Source organism: Lithobates pipiens, unplaced genomic scaffold (assembly GCF_037356315.1).
Source record: "Lithobates pipiens isolate NorthernLeopardFrog02 unplaced genomic scaffold, aLitPip1_a1.2 Scaffold_22, whole genome shotgun sequence".
NCBI classification, from domain to species: Eukaryota; Metazoa; Chordata; class Amphibia; order Anura; family Ranidae; genus Lithobates; species Lithobates pipiens.
The window spans coordinates 299861234-299877251 of NW_027507784.1; the positions used below are offsets into that span (position 1 = coordinate 299861234).

Consider the following 16018-nt stretch of genomic DNA (forward strand, 5'->3'; position numbering starts at 1 on the left):
TCAGTACCCCCCATGGTAAAGGAGTGGCTGAATCAAATGGGTGACACTTAGTATGGAAAAATACATTTATCAACACAGACGGAGTGTGAAAAAATTCAATAAAATCTGGGCGCAATGACTAGACGTTCCTGGACTGGCTCCGGTTGATCTAATTATGGACCAACTACTTCTGTAGAGGGGAGGTGATAGTCACTGTACTGTGTATGGCATCCGGGATATCCACTCCTCATACAAAGCCTCTGTTTAAATGGTTTATTTTTTGTCCGATGCAAGAAGTGTGATGCTCTACTGCAGTGATTCTCAACCAAGGTTCCATGGAACCCTAGGGTTCCTCCAGAGGTTTCTAGGGGTTCCTTCAGCATTGGGACATTTCTGTCTCTCGGATAAGTTCCCACCGACACCATTGATCTTTTTAGCTATCTGTAAGGAGGTAATTATTCCCAATAACCACAAGTGTAAGGACCATGCTTCCCACTGACCATCACACTAATGTATCATGAGTTGTAGATTTCTAATTTTTAGCAGGGGTTCCCTGAGACTGGAGAACTATTTCAAGGGTTCCTCTGTGTTAAAAGGGTTGAGAAAGGCTGCTCTACTGAGTAGAAATTATTTGTTGCTGCATACCAAAGTTGTGAAGGTGTAAGTTTAATATGTAAAAGTTTTTTTGTAAACTGTACTGCTTATATTCTTTCAATAAAACTTTTTGATAAAAAAAAAAAAAAAAAAAAATTTGTTAGAGAACCTTGATGAATGAACAGCATCATGAAGGCCAAGGAACACCCCAGACCCTTCAGGGATAAAGTTGTGGAGAAGTTTAAAGCAGGGTTAAGTTATAAAACCCCAAAAATCCCAATCTTTGAACATCTCACGGAGCACTGTTCAATCCATCATCCGAAAATGGAAAGAGTATGGCACAACTGCAAACCTACCAAGACATGGCTGTCCATCTAAACTGACAGGCCGGGGGTTGTGCTCTCCACAAACCTGGCCTTTATGGAAGAGTGGCAAGAAGAAAGCCATTGTTGAAAGAAAGCCATAAGAACTGTTTTTAGTTTTGCAAGAAGCCATGTGGGGGGCAAAGCAAACATGTGGAAGAAGGTGCTCTGGTCAGATGAGACCAAAATTGAATTTTTTGGCCTAAAAGCAAAATGCTGTGTGTGGCGGAAAACCAACACTGCACATCACCCCAAACCAGTGGCGGAACTACCGCCATAGCAACCCACGCGGTCGCTATGGGGCCCGCAGTCACTATGGGGCCCGCAGCCTAGTGGGGACCGCTGCCGAATGGGGCCCTCAGCCGGGGCCCGCTGCCGAGTAGTCCGACCGGGGCTCGGCATTGGCAAGCTTCTGTCCTGCCTAGAACACCGGCGTCAGCCTCGTCCCAGCGTCGTGACGTCACTCGGCCGGAGGCTCGATGGGCGGAGCTACTGAGCCATGCTAGGCTGAGCTACTGCTGAGCTACTGCTGAGCTACTGCAGCCTGCATACAAGAGAAGCCAGGCAGCACCGCCGAGGAGGAACCAGTCAATGCCCTCACTTGATTGCAGAATTTGCAGACTACAATTCCAGAGGTACTGTACAAGCTAAATTAAGCTGATGCAGTGATGGGGCCAGACTGCATTCTGAACTGTCAGTTTGTGAGTTTGACTGATTTTTCTAATATGCAGCATGGCGGGGGGAAGGGGGTAAATGTCCTGCACTGGTCACAGTAATTTTTGTATTAATGTCCTGCACTGGTCACTGTCACTGATAAATGAATTTACTGGTCACTGTCATTGATGGATGAATTTACTAGTCACTGTCACTGATGAATGAATTTCCTGGTCACGGTCACTGATGAATGAATTTACTGGTCACGGTCACTGATGAATGAATTTACTGGTCACGGTCACTGATGAATGAATTTACTGGTCACTGTCATTGATGAATACATCTACTGGTCACTGTCACTGATGAATGAATTTACTGGTCACGGTCATTGATGAATGAATTTACTGGTCACTGTCCTTGATGAATGAATTTACTGGTCACTGTCACTGATAAATTAATTTACTGGTCACTGATGAATGAATTTACTGGTCACGGTCACTGATGAATGAATTTACTGGTCACTGATGAATTAATATACTGCTCACGGTCATTGATGAATGAATTTACTGGTCACGGTCATTGATGAATGAATTTACTGGTCACTGTCACTGATAAATGAATTTACTGGTCACTGTCACTGTCACTGTCACTGATGAATGAATTTACTGGTCACTGTCACTGATGAATGAATTTACTGGTCACTGATGAATGAATTTACTGGTCACGGTCAAATGATTTTACTGGTCATGGTCACTAATGAATGAATTTACTGGTCACTAATGAATGAATTTACTGGTCACGGTCACTGATGAATGAATTTACTGGTCACTGTCACTGATGAATGAATTTACTGGTCACTGTCACTGATAAATGAATTTACTGGTCACTAATGAATGAATTTACTGGTCACGGTCGAATGATTTTACTGGTCACGGTCATTGATGAATGAATTTACTGGTCACTGTCACTGATGAATGAATTTACTGGTCACTGTCACTGATAAATGAATTTACGGTCATTGATGAATGAATTTACTGGTCACTGTCACTGATGAATGAATTTACTGGTCAGTCACTAATGAATGAATTTACTGGTCACGGTCATTGATGAATGAATTTACTGGTCACTGTCACTGATGAATGAATTTACTGGTCACTGTCACTGATGAATGAATTTACTGGTCACTGTCACTGATGAATGAATTTACTGGTCACTGTCACTGATGAATGAATTTACTGGTCACTGTCACTGATGAATGAATTTACTGGTCACTGTCACTGATGAATGAATTTACTGGTCACTGTCACTGATGAATGAATTTACTGGTCACTGTCACTGATGAATGAATTTACTGGTCACTGTCACTGATGAATGAATTTACTGGTCACTGTCACTGATGAATGAATTTACTGGTCACTGTCACTGATGAATGAATTTACTGGTCACTGTCACTGATAAATGAATTTACTGGTCACGGTCAAATGATTTTACTGGTCACGGTCACTAATGAATGAATTTACTGGTCACGGTCACTGATGAATGAATTTACTGGTCACGGTCTAATTAATTTACTGGCCTGGGTACTGTGCCACGTGAGTATGGTAATCTGTTTTTCAATGGAATTTGCTAATTTTTTTTGTGTGTGGGGGGGGGGGGGGGCTGTTTGCAGGGGGGCCCCATACAACATTTTGCTATGGGGCCCTGTGATTTCTAGTTACGCCCCTGCCCCAAACACACCATCCCCACCGTGAAATGTGGTGGTGGCAGCATCATGCTGTGGGGTTACTTTTCTTCAGCAGGGACAGGGAAGCTGGTCAGAGTTGATGGGAAGATGGATGAAAACCTGTTAGTCTGCAAAAGACTTGAGACTGGGGCAGAGGTTAACCTACCAGCAGGACACTGCCCCTAAACATACAGCCAGAGCTACAATGGAATGGTTTATATTAAAGCATATTCATGTGTTAGAATGGCCCAGTCGATGTTCGGATCTGAATCCAATTGAAAATCTTGAAAATTGCTGTTCAGATGCTCTCTATCCAGTCTGACAGAGCTTGGGCTATTTTGCAAAGAAGAATGGGCAAAGCTGTTAGAGACATCCCCATAAAGACTTGCAGCTGTAATTGCAGCAAAAGGTGGTTCTACAAAGTATTGACTCGGTGGGGGGGGGGGGGGGGGGGTGGAGGGCTGAATACAAATGCACGCCATTCTTTTCAGATATTTATTTGTAAAAAAAAAAATTGAAAACCCTATATGCCGTAATTTTCCTTGCGATGCACAATTATGTGCCACTTTGTGTTGGTATATCACATAAAATCCCATTAAAATACATTTATGTTTTTGGTTGTAACATGACAAAATGTGGAAAATTATGTTTTTGTTTAGAGATACTGTAAACCAGGAAATATTACAATATATAAACCTTTTATTATTCAACATAAAGTATGACTGTCTTTAGCATACCAAAATATCAGTATACAGAGAAACAGTATATATTTTTACATATAATATAGTAGAGTACACTATAGAATAGAATATATAGTTCTATAACAGATCTCATCTTAAATTTATTGGATAATACCAAAAGGAAAAATAGAAAATAATTCGACCAATCTGGCAGAAAATATCTAGGATGGCCTCACAAATCACATCTAGTTCTAGTACTTTCTCCTTCAATATGTTTACTATTTGCTCCAATTTTTGGGATTGTCCTCCTCTTCTTCAGTACAATTAATCCATACGTTTTCTGTTGCAACGCTATGGGCCATTCCATTTTTTTTTTTTTTTTTAATATATTTTATTTAGTGGTATGCGACATACAATGCATAGGTAACTTCACACAAAATGAAATATAAACAATTACAAACATGTGATCACATAGCATGGGTATCTGGGCCAACGGTAAAGATTCAGAAGAAAATACATGTGCACCATTGTGAGCACGGCAAGAACCCGAATACCCAGGATGTGTAAAAATGTGGGCCATTCCATTTAATTGGAAGAATCCTGTATTTTTCTCACAAATTAAAAGAATTTAATGCCATTATGCTAACAGAAAAAAATTGGAAAATTTCAAAGGGTATGAAAACTGTTTTAAGGCACTGTATCTCCTTAGATTGCCAACTAACCTTTTGGGCTCTTGTATTCTACAAATGTATCATATAAATGCCTTCTGTTGTACATCACACACCCATATCTTATGTTTTCCTCTGCTGATATAATAGGCTCCTGTCCCTTTTGAATGAAGCCCTTCATAGTTGCAAGGAAGAGGAGAGGCAGCTTGAAGAACAGCTGAGGCACTACCACAAAATCCTGGGAGACTGGTATGAATAAAACCATGAATGACTTGTAGGCTATGCACAGTTTTGGGGGTTAATCATCTTGCGGTATCTTCTTAAAGAAGCATCCAATGAATAGCTATAGAAATATGTTCAGAAGTTACAATATTGTGTCATATCTGCAGCTCTTCTGTACTGAAGGTCTTCAACTAAGCCCTTTGAACATACTCCGATGGAAAATGTCCGATCGGACCGTGTTGTCGGATAATCCGACCGTGTGTGGGCTCCATTGGACTTTTTCCATTGGAATATCCGACCAACAATGTTTTGAGAGCTGGATATAAAATTTTCCGACAACATGATCCGATCGGACTTTGTCTGATCGTTTGTAGAGAATTCCGATCGGACAAAGTCCCACGCATGCTCAAATCAAATTACAAGACCAAAGCTATTGGCTACTAGCCTGAACGTAGTCCCGTCGTAACGACCGAACGTCATCACGTTCTGAACGATCGGATTTTCCGACAACTTTGTCCAACCCGTGTGTATGCAACACCAGTTTCGGAAAAAATCCGGTGGATTTTGTTGTCGGAATGTCCGACCGTGTGTACAAGGGCTTACACTGATCAGCCATAACATGACCACTGACAGGTGAAATGAATAACAACATTGATTATCTTGGGACAATAACACCTTAAAGTGGGTGAACATGTCCCTGAAGTTGGTGTGTTGAAGTCAGGAAATAATGGGCAACCATAAGGATTTGAGTGAGTTTGACAAGGGCCAAATTGTAATGGCTAGATGATTGGGTTGGAGGAACACAGCAGTTCTTGTGGAATGTTCCAGGTCTGCAGTGGTCAGGGCCTACCAAAAGTGGTCCAAAGAAGAGGAACAGGCAACAGGGTCATGGGTGGCCAAGGCTCATTGATGCACGTGGGGAGCGAAGGCTGACCTGTACAGTCAGATCCACTAGAAGTGCTACTGTATCTCAAACTGCTGAAAAAGTTAATGCTGGTTCCCATAGAAAGGTATCAGAATATACAGTGCATCAGAATATACAGTGCATCACAGTTTGTTACATATGGGGCCAGGGTGCCCATGCAGACCTCTGTCCACAGTCAATAGCACCTACAATGGATAAGTGAGCATCGGGACCAAACCACAGGGCAATGGAAGAAGGTAGCCTGGTCTGATGAATCACATTTTTCTTTTACATCATGTGGATGGCTGGGTGCATGAACGTCTAGTGGAGTCCATACCTCAATGGGTCAGGGCTGCTTTGGCGGCAGTGTGGGGACCTACTCAATATTAGGTGGGTGATCATAAAATTATGGCTGATTGGGTATATTCACTTGGAAGAGGTAATTGCAGGATCCTTTAGTTGTAAAGCTGAAAATAAAGTGCGCTATATGTACTTTTTTTTTTTTTTTTTTTTTCCTTCAAGCCCCCCATGGTGGGTTATGTCATAATGTTCTAGTATGCCCAGCATTTTAGTACATTATGGCAGACTTACCTGTCATATGGTGTCCTCCCAGCACAGCACTGGGACTGATTCGATGGGCCCCGGTGCTTCCATCTTTGCCCGGCCTTCCTTCTGGGTCCTGTGCCTTGATAGGCCAGGCCATGATGACGCCACTCCCGCTCATGGGAGCCATATCACCATGGCATGGATCGGGGGCCGACCTGGGCCATAAATGTTCACTGAGCTGCGCATGCGGGGCTCAGTGAACATAACAGATGACAGGCAGAAGAATGCATTAATGGCAGAAGAGACCAATAGGGTCTCTTCTGTCATAAATACCCTGCCTGTCAGAGGATTTTAAATAGAATGAGTTCCTCTTTAATATGTTCCTATACCTAGTGTCCCACAAATTGCAAATCATGGAGGCGCCTACAAATTCTTCTCGTAGCACCTCGATGGCTTAATATCTTTGGTTGCTTTATAAAGAAACTGATGACCGCATCCTTTATAAATCCTCGGTTTCCCAACCCAGTCCATACTATTAATGCCTCTCATTGGCCAGTAGGAAGGCACATGCAAAGGAAGGGATGGGTCTACGTGGTGGCCATATGCAGGCTGTAGTTTCAGTGTCATTTTTATAGAGCTTCTCAGGATTTGAGCTCTATGAAAAAGCTTGAATTGCTTAGCGGTATCTGGAGGAGGCTGTTCTACAGATCTGCAGCCTGTTTACTATTCCCCGATTCCACTGGTTTAACTTAAAGCTGCAGTACAGTGAAAATGAAACTTGAACACCGCAAACGGCCCCGGGACAGAATGGGGAAAAAAGTTGCCTTATGCTTAGGCATGACTCAGCCCAGGGTTCATTGAGTCTTTCTAAATTTAGCAGAGTTGCAGTGTTTGCTTGTGTTGTTGCCTGGAGATACTCCTTTAAAGTCTTGAAATCATTTTATCTTAAAGTGGAACCTTACTCAGAAAATGAAGTCCTGATAGATCAATGTAAAATCTTAAAAATAAGTGCCCATGCTGTTTAAAATCCAGTATTACACTGTTTCACCCTGTTCTGCACATGCTCAGTTGCTCTCTATTTTTGGCATTGTGCTGAAAATCAGAGTTACTGGAGGCTGATCTGCTGACAGCCTAAATATTTACTGCAGCTCAGGGGGTTTGGGCTTCACAAAATGGCAGCTCTGGCAAAAAGAAATGGGAGCAGTGCTGGAGGCAATTTACAGCATGCACAATTTTTTAAGCCTAATTATTAATGGGGATTAATGAGGAACGAAGGTGAAGACAAAAAGTGCTGTCTACATTTTTACCACTGGAGCATCTTGCCAGAACTTATGTACTTGCAAGCCCTTATGCACACTGTTGCTCCTAAACTCACGTTTTTTGAAATTTTGGTGTTTTTTTTTTTTTGCCAAAGCCCCTGAACACAACTCAAAGCCTACAGTCAGGTCCATAAATATTGGGACATCAACACAATTCTAATGTTTTTGGCTTTCTACACCACCACAATGGATGTGGAATGAAACAAACAAGATGTGCTTTAACTGCAGACTTTCATCTTTAATTTGAGGGTATTTATATCCAAATCAGGTGAACAGTGTAGGAATTACAACAGTTTGTATATGTGCCTCACACTTTTTAAGGGACCAAAAGTAATGGGACAATTGGCTGCTCAGCTGTACCATGGCCAGGTGTGTGTTGTTCCCTCATTATCCCATTTACAAGGAGCAGATAAAAGGTCCAGAGTCCATTTCAAGTGTGCTATTTGCATTTGGAATCTGTTGCTGTCAACTCTCAATATGAGATCCAAAGAGCTGTCACTATCAGTGAAGCAAGCCATCATTAGGCTGAAAAAACAAAACAAACCCATCAGAGAGATGGCTAAAACATTAGGCGTGGCCAAATCAACTGTTTGGAACATCCTTAAAAAGAAAGAACGCACCGGTGAGCTCAGCAACACCAAAAGACCCAGAAGACCACGGAAAACAACTGTGGTGGATGACCGAAGAATTCTTTCCCTGGTGAAGAAAACACCCTTCACAACAGTTGGCCAGATCAAGAACACTCCCCAGGAGGTAGGTGTATGTGTGTCAAAGTCAACAATCAAGAGAAGACTTCACCAGAGTGAATACAGAGGGTTCACCGCAAGATGTAAACCATTGATGAGCCTCAAAAACAGGAAGGCCAGATTCCAGTTTGCCACACAACATCTAAAAAAGCCTTCGCAGTTCTGGAACAACATCCTATGGACAGATGAGACCAAGATCAACTATGGAGAAGGAAAGGAACTGCTCATGATCCAAAGCATAACACCTCATCAGTGAAGCAGTGTCATGGCATGGGCATGTATGGCTGCCAATGGAAGTGGTTCTCTTGTATTTATTGATGATGTGACTGCTGACAAAAGCAGCAGGATGAATTCTGAAGTATTTTGGGCAATATTATTTGCTTGTATTCAGCAAAATGCTTCAGAACTCATTGGACGGCACTTCACAGTGCAGATGGACAATGACCCAAAGCATAAGGGAAAGAAGTGGAATATTATGCAATGGCCAAGTCAATCACCTGACCTGAATCTGATTGAGCATGCATTTTGCTTGCTGCAGACAAAACTGAAGGGAAAATGTCCCAGGAACTGAAGACACTTGCAGTAGAGGCCTGGCAGAGCATCACCAGGGATGAAACCCAACGTCTGGTGATGTCTATGCGTTCCAGACTTCAGGCCGTAATTGACTGCAAAGGATTTGCAACCAAGTATTAAAAAGTGAAAGTTAGATGGATGATTGTTAATAGGTCCCATTACTTTTGGTCCCTTTAAAAAGTGGGAGGCACATATACAAACTGTTGTAATTTCTACACGTTCACCTGATTTGGATGTAAATACCCTCAAATTAAAGCTGAAAGTCTGCAGTTAAAGCACACCTTGTTCATTTCATTTCAAATCCATTGTGGTGGTGTACAGAGCCAAAAAGATTAGAATTGTGTCGCTGTCTCAATATTTATGGACCTGACTGTAAGTGTCCATACATTCACAAGTGTTTACAAAAGTTTAGGAGCAGCAGCGTTTAGAGATCGTAAATGCTGTTTTCCTGAACGCAGAAGAATTGCATTCAGGAGAGGAGAGTTTTGGCAGAAAAATGCTAAACACAGTAAAAACGCATGTAAACGTGGCGTTTAGCACATGAGTGTTAATTCATTTCAGTGGTCAGAAGTTTGGTAGACCTTCACCGTGCTACATCCAATTATCTATACATTGAAATCATAGTAGATCTATAGGTTTGAAAGGCGGACTTTGTCAGCACAACATGAGGCAAATTATTTTAGATTTTGGAGAAATAAAATATATATTGTGATTAAAAACCAATAATGGCGCCCTCTACACATTAAATACTTGAAAGGATCAGTAGCAGAGCGATACCAACCCAAAAATGGAAATATTCAATAGGCATGGAATAATATTTAACTGTAATTAGTATTGTATTGCTGAAGGTGTAATTATGGCAAGCAGGTACAATGTCCATAATTACTCCATTCTGGCAAGTCAACGCATTTCGTGAAGATTTTTCACTTCCATGGGACTGGTTGGGTGGTTGCTGGTCTGCACAACTAGAGGGTAAGGGTAGCACAAGTCTTGGGGGCAGATGCAGGAGCCCCTCAGGTGGAAGGGCAGGAGTACCCACTGCCCCCCAAAAAAGGAAGGAAAGCTCTGAAACTTGGACAGCCAAAGATTATCCACTGCACTCGTCCAAAAAGGCACAGTTATCATACGGGGCAGGTATAGTATAGAAGATGTACATTTGGATTATCTCTGGGAGAAATTGATAAGAGATGTCTTATTGCCACTTGGAGGAAGGGCAGAAGGGGTGGAGTAGCATTTTAAGATGTATTTCAACCAGTCAGTATAAAAATCCAGCAATAGATTCACAGACTAAGCACCCCTTACCTGAAGCCTTAGAACAGGGGTCTCAAACTTGCGGCCCTCCAGCTGTTGCAAACTACAAGTCCCATCATGCTTTTGCCTGTGGGAGTCATGCTTGTAACTGTCAGCCTTGCAATGCCTCATGGGACTTGTAGTTTGCAACAGCTGGAGGGCCGCCAGTTTGAGATCCCTGCCTTGGAATATCCAGGGATCCAAGAAGCCTCCCTAAACATTAACTGATGGTATCGTCCTGCGGTATGCCAGACGATCAAATGTATCAAAAATACATCCTCTGTCCAGGCCATCATTTCAATGGTTGGAATAAATTATTTTGGCTAATGCAGTGAATTAACACCGAAGCAATTGACGCAGCTAGACATGGTGCACACGTTTACCAGCGTCCAGTGTGTTTTTTTGCTGCCAGGAGAAAAGCGTCTAGGGAGCGTCCAGTGTGTATGAACGCTAAATCGAAAAACAGTAGAGTTTTAGCAGAGTTGGCTTTTAAATCTGCAATTTTATAGCCTTTTCGCTGTTTACAGTCATTTCCACTGCCAATCTCTAGGCTAAAAAGAACCACTTTTTTTATTCCTAGAAGATGAAATATATAAGTGTGCAGATCTTGGCAGCATGTAAATGAGCCTGTAGTTGTATAATAATTTTATTTTTAGTGATAGCTGAAACCAGTCCATACTAGCAGTGCTATATTTAGAAGCTAATCTGAAACGTGTAATAATAATCTTATAACTGTCAGACAGTCGACTAAAGACATTTATATTCATCGAGATATGGTTAGAATAACATCCAGCAGGCGGGAGACGTCGGTGGGGGTGTGGGGAGTCAGATGTGGGAACTTTCTGACCACCAAAACCTCTCTTTTGAATTTTTATTAAATTTTTTTGTCTTTAAATTTTTTTACAGAAGCATAAATGCTTGGAATGCTGGGTATGAATATTTATGATCGTACAGAAAGGAGGACTTCTATGAGGACATAGAAGTAAATAGTCAATAATATCACCTTGAAGGCGATGGAAAAACCTGCTGCCTCCTTGGGATGACTCGGCTCACGTCAACTTCCGAATCGCTGCCAACTCCACAGCTTGGCCCTGCTGGATACACCACACAACTGTTCAATGACAGACCCACACAGCATATCTGATGAACCAGATGGTTCAATAAAACCGAGAGGGTGTTTTTTTTTGTTTTGTTTTTTGTTTTTTAAGATGGGTTTTTCACCCAAGATTCACAAATTTTCTACATGAGACTCCACCATTAAAAAAATGTGTGAAACCCAATCTTGATAAACCTTCTAGTTCATCAGATATGCTGCATGGATCTCCCATTGAATGTTTTATAGACTCCATAGATCACAATGCTGACAATGGTGTATGAATACCATGATGCATTTCATACTGCAGCGCTCAGATAAAACAAATCGATTTGGTGTGAAACACATCAAGTCATTCAGACAATAATATTATTATTATATTATACGGGATTTATAAAGCACCAACAGTCATTGTTAACATTGTGATTTGGTCCTTTGGATATTCTGCATAGACTTATTTTTGAGGTATCGCCTTGAAGGAGGTTGGCTTGAGGAGTTCAGCTCTCCAATAGCACCCATAGACATGAAAATCGCTGTCTGATCCAAGGGATAGCTTCTCCATCGGGAGATGATCATCTCATGCCTATGGGTGCCTATGGATAATAAATGAAAGTTGTTTGCTCTGGCTGTTTGAAGCTCCATATATCACCTCCCTGAGGTTGGTGTTATTTTAAGAGGTAATTACCGGCTTGGAAAATCTTTGAAATTATTTCTTTTCAAAAGGGCTGATAAAATAAAGCTCTATATTAGCACGTGGTACAATACTCCAACAATGCACAGTAGTCTAAAGTGATATTGTCTGCATTAGGAGATGATCATTTCATGCCTATGGGTACCTATGGATAATAAGTTACAGTAGTCTGCTCTGGCTGGTTAAGGCTCCATATACAGTGGTTATAAAAAGTTTTCACACCGCTGTTAAAATGTAATTTTTTTGTGATGTAAAAAAATGAGATGAATAATTCCAGAACTTTTTCCACCTTTTTAATGTGAGCTAACTACAATAACATGGTTGCAATAAGTGTGCACACCCTTACACTAATACTTTGAAGCACCTTTTTGATTTTATTACAGCACTGTCTTTTTGGGTATGAGTCTTATCAGCATGGCACATCTTGACCTGCCAATATTTGCCCACTCTTCTTTGCAAAAACACTCCATATCTGTCAGATTGTGAGGGCATCTCCTATGCACAGCCCTCTTCAGATCACCCCACAGATTTTCAATTGGATTCAGGTCTGGGCTCTGGCTGAGCCATTCCAAAACTTTAATCTTCTTCTGGTGAAAGCCATTCCTTTGTTGATTTGGATGGATGCTCCAGATCATTGTCATGCTGAAAGATGAAGTTTCCTCTTCATGTTCAGGTTTTGTGCCTATATTGACTGGCATTTGGAACTGTTCATAATTCCCTCTACCTTGACTAAGGTCCCTGTTCCAGCTTAAGAAAAATAGCCCCAAAGCATGATGCTGCCACCATCATGCTTCATGGTTGGTATGGTGTTCCTTTGGTGATGTGCAGTGTTTTTGCACCAAACATATCTTTTGGAATTTTGGCCATAAAGTTCAACCTTGGTTTTATCAGACCATAACGCATTTTCCCAAGTGTTCTTCCAGGACAGCCCTTGAGAGATGGAGCTCCTCCCATCGACACAGGAAACACATTGCCACAGTTCAAAAGGCGGTCCCTCAGGTCCCTGGTCAGTCATTTGTGTTTCCTCCGTCGGAGGAACATGTTGCCAGGAACCTGGAGGCCCCTCTCAGGGGCTGCCTGAGAACCTGCAAGCCTAAGGGACCGGGTCCTGGTTTATGGCTGCAGTTTGGGTCCATACCTTTTTTTCTTTGGCTCGGGTACCGTCCAGCTGAACCGGAGCAGACCCGTTACCCTCCTCCTTCCAGTGCCGAGGTGGCCAGGGGCAGAATGACGCCGGTTTCCCCCAGGAGTGGTGAGTGGAACCTTCCATCTTCCCTCCTCGTTGCAGGGGGTCGGAGACGCCGAGCGTTCACTTCCGGCGGAACCGCGTCATCACTGCGTGCCGAGACTTCCGGTTCCGGGTCTCTAAGGGTACAAGGAGGAGAGGGAGAGCCAGCGCTGTGCCTGTAAAGCCCGACCAGCGTCCAGCTATACCGGATTAGCGGCGGGATTCGGAGCGTCAGAGGGGGACCATGGAGGCTATTCCCCAGGATACTCCGGCGGAGACAGGCACCAGCCAAACCCAGGTAGGCTGCTGGGCATGCTATTACTCTGGTGGAGTGGTGGTGTTTGTAGGCTGGGCCCTGTAGTACCCCACGGTGGCGGTTTACTCACAGTGAGGTTGTTTGTTAGTGGTGATTCTAAGAGGGACATGGTGCTGACGCTAAGAAATCCTTTGTCTTCTTATTTTCAGGCTAAAGAGATGCCAAGGGAAGACAAGACAGGCCGCAAAAAGTGTCCTAATTGTGGGAATAGGTTGTCCTCTGGCTCTAACAAAGCCCTATGCAAGCAATGCATTGCAAGCTTGCTTAAATCTGAGGCAGATTCCCCTTTAGCAAAGTTTTTGGGCTCCTTTAAAGAGGAAATGGCGTCGACCTTTAAGTCCCTCCGGGAGTTAATCACTGACGTGGGATCAGCTGCAGCTGCCTCCACGAGTAAAACAACTATAATCTCATCCTCCCCATGCCTTACAACACCCAGCTCAGGGGAGCCCCGTATGGTCAGGGAGCCTAGCCCCACGTTGATTAGCCCCGAATCCTCTGACACTGACTCGGGTCAGGAAGAGGATCAAGCAGCATCTAAAGCCTCAAAATATAGATTATCTCTCGAGGAAGTAGATGAGCTAATGGGGGCTATCTATGATACGCTGGAAATTGAGGAGGAAGAAACTCAGTTATCCAGACATGATCAAATGTATGAGGCTCTGGGGAAAAAGAAAGCAAGGGTTTTTCCTATACATAAGGTGCTTTCTGACCTTGTCCTTAAGGAGTGGTCTGAACCAGACAAGAAGGTTTTCTTTCCTAAATCCCTTAAGAGAAGGTTCCCTTTTGATGAGAGCCCAGAGGCGGTCTGGAATAAAAATCCAAAACTAGACGCCCCTCTGTCCAAAATCTCAAAGCAGGCTGATCTGGCCTTTGAGGATATGGGCCACCTGAAAGATCCCATGGACAGGAGAACAGACATTGTCTTAAAGAGGGCCTGGGATGCCTCTATGGCAGGCTTAAAACCAGCTCTAGCCACTTCCTGTGTAGCTAGAAACCTGGAGTTCTGGTTATCGCAACTACAAGAACACTTAAAGGCAGGCACTCCTAGGGGGGAGCTTTTGAAATCCTTCCCTATGCTTTTTAAGGCCACCAGTTTCATCTCTGACGCCTCCACGGACTCCGTTAAATTTACGGCTAAATCTGCAGCACTTTCAGTGGCAGCAAGGAGGTCAGTATGGATGAAAACCTGGGGGGGAGACACGGCGTCTAAAACCCGCCTGTGCAGCGTCCCTTTTATAGGAGACTTAGTCTTCGGGCCTGAATTAGACTCCGCCTTAGAAAGGACGGCGGACAAAAAGAAAACCTTTCCTGCAAAAAAGAAAAATTTTCAAAGAAAATTTTTTCGTCCCTTTAAGGAACCCTCTAAATCAGAGAAGAGTTCAACCCCCAAAAAACATTGGTCGGGACATAAAGGGAAAGGAAAAGGGGGCATACTGTTTAGCCGCCCCAATCAGGATCCCTGTTAGAAAAGTTTTAAATGTTTATTGTGTGACTATTAGAAAAACAATAGTCCTGAGACTGATTTGTTAAAAAACTTACTTCTGAGCACATTATTGTATTAACTCATTGTATTGTTTTGTCCTAATTAACTCCATAGTAAGTTGTAGAATCATTAGATTTAACTAAATATGATAGCCTAAGAATGTACAGGAAAACATGAGCTCATTGAATAAAGGTACTAGGTCGTACCATGACAACTTAATTTATGTTTTCCTCAGCCAATAGAAGCATAGAGATGTTATTCTTATGGGTTATGTGAAGGCGGGACACAGTCTTTTGGGAGACATTTTTCTTCAGCTTTCGTCCTGTAAGCATGTCTCTCTGTTGTGGGCCACATCAGAAATAAATTTTCCTGCTTCTCAGACTACCCGGAGTTTTTACTGATCACAAGGGAAATTCCTAACATTTTTGGTCTTTCGAGCCAGGAGCAACACGCTGGTTTTCAGATCAGACTGCCCCTACAACACTTCGGTGAGTATTGGACTTTGAAGCTCACCGACCGATTTATAAGTCCCCCCCAATCAATGTTATTTGGTGAAAAAGGGGCAGGGGTAAGAAAGATCTGGATTCCACTGTCTGTTTCCGAACCTTGTGTGATCCAGTCCAGGTGTTTGAGAGGTAAGATAATTTAAATTATTCTTAATTCTTTCTAAGAGTCTTTTCTTCTCTCTTTGCTTCTGGTTTAATGTGTTGTAATTGCCGACATTGGTATTGATCGTATAATATCTAGATGATCCAGTGCTCGTAGACAGAGACACTTGGGGACGTTGTCTAAGGTAAAAAATTACGTCGCCCGCTGTCCGGACAGATAACAAAAAGATTTGTGGTATACCGAATGTCAGAGGTTAAATGCCTGACTGTTTATTTTAAGCGCTGTTTAGTTAAGTGATCTAAAGATCGCAAGGCTAATATTTTTTTTTTCTCCTTTCT

General features: G+C 42.6%; 1 protein-coding gene across 1 annotated transcript in view; it reads left to right on the plus strand.

The window, feature by feature from the left end:
- Positions 1-16018, plus strand: part of TEDC2 (tubulin epsilon and delta complex 2) — a 96300-nt gene that overhangs the window by 9252 nt on the left and 71030 nt on the right. Inside the window, exon 4 of the mRNA XM_077449228.1 lies at positions 4811-4909. Coding sequence (XP_077305354.1) covers positions 4811-4909 — 99 coding nt within the window. The remainder of the gene's footprint in view (positions 1-4810; positions 4910-16018) is intronic.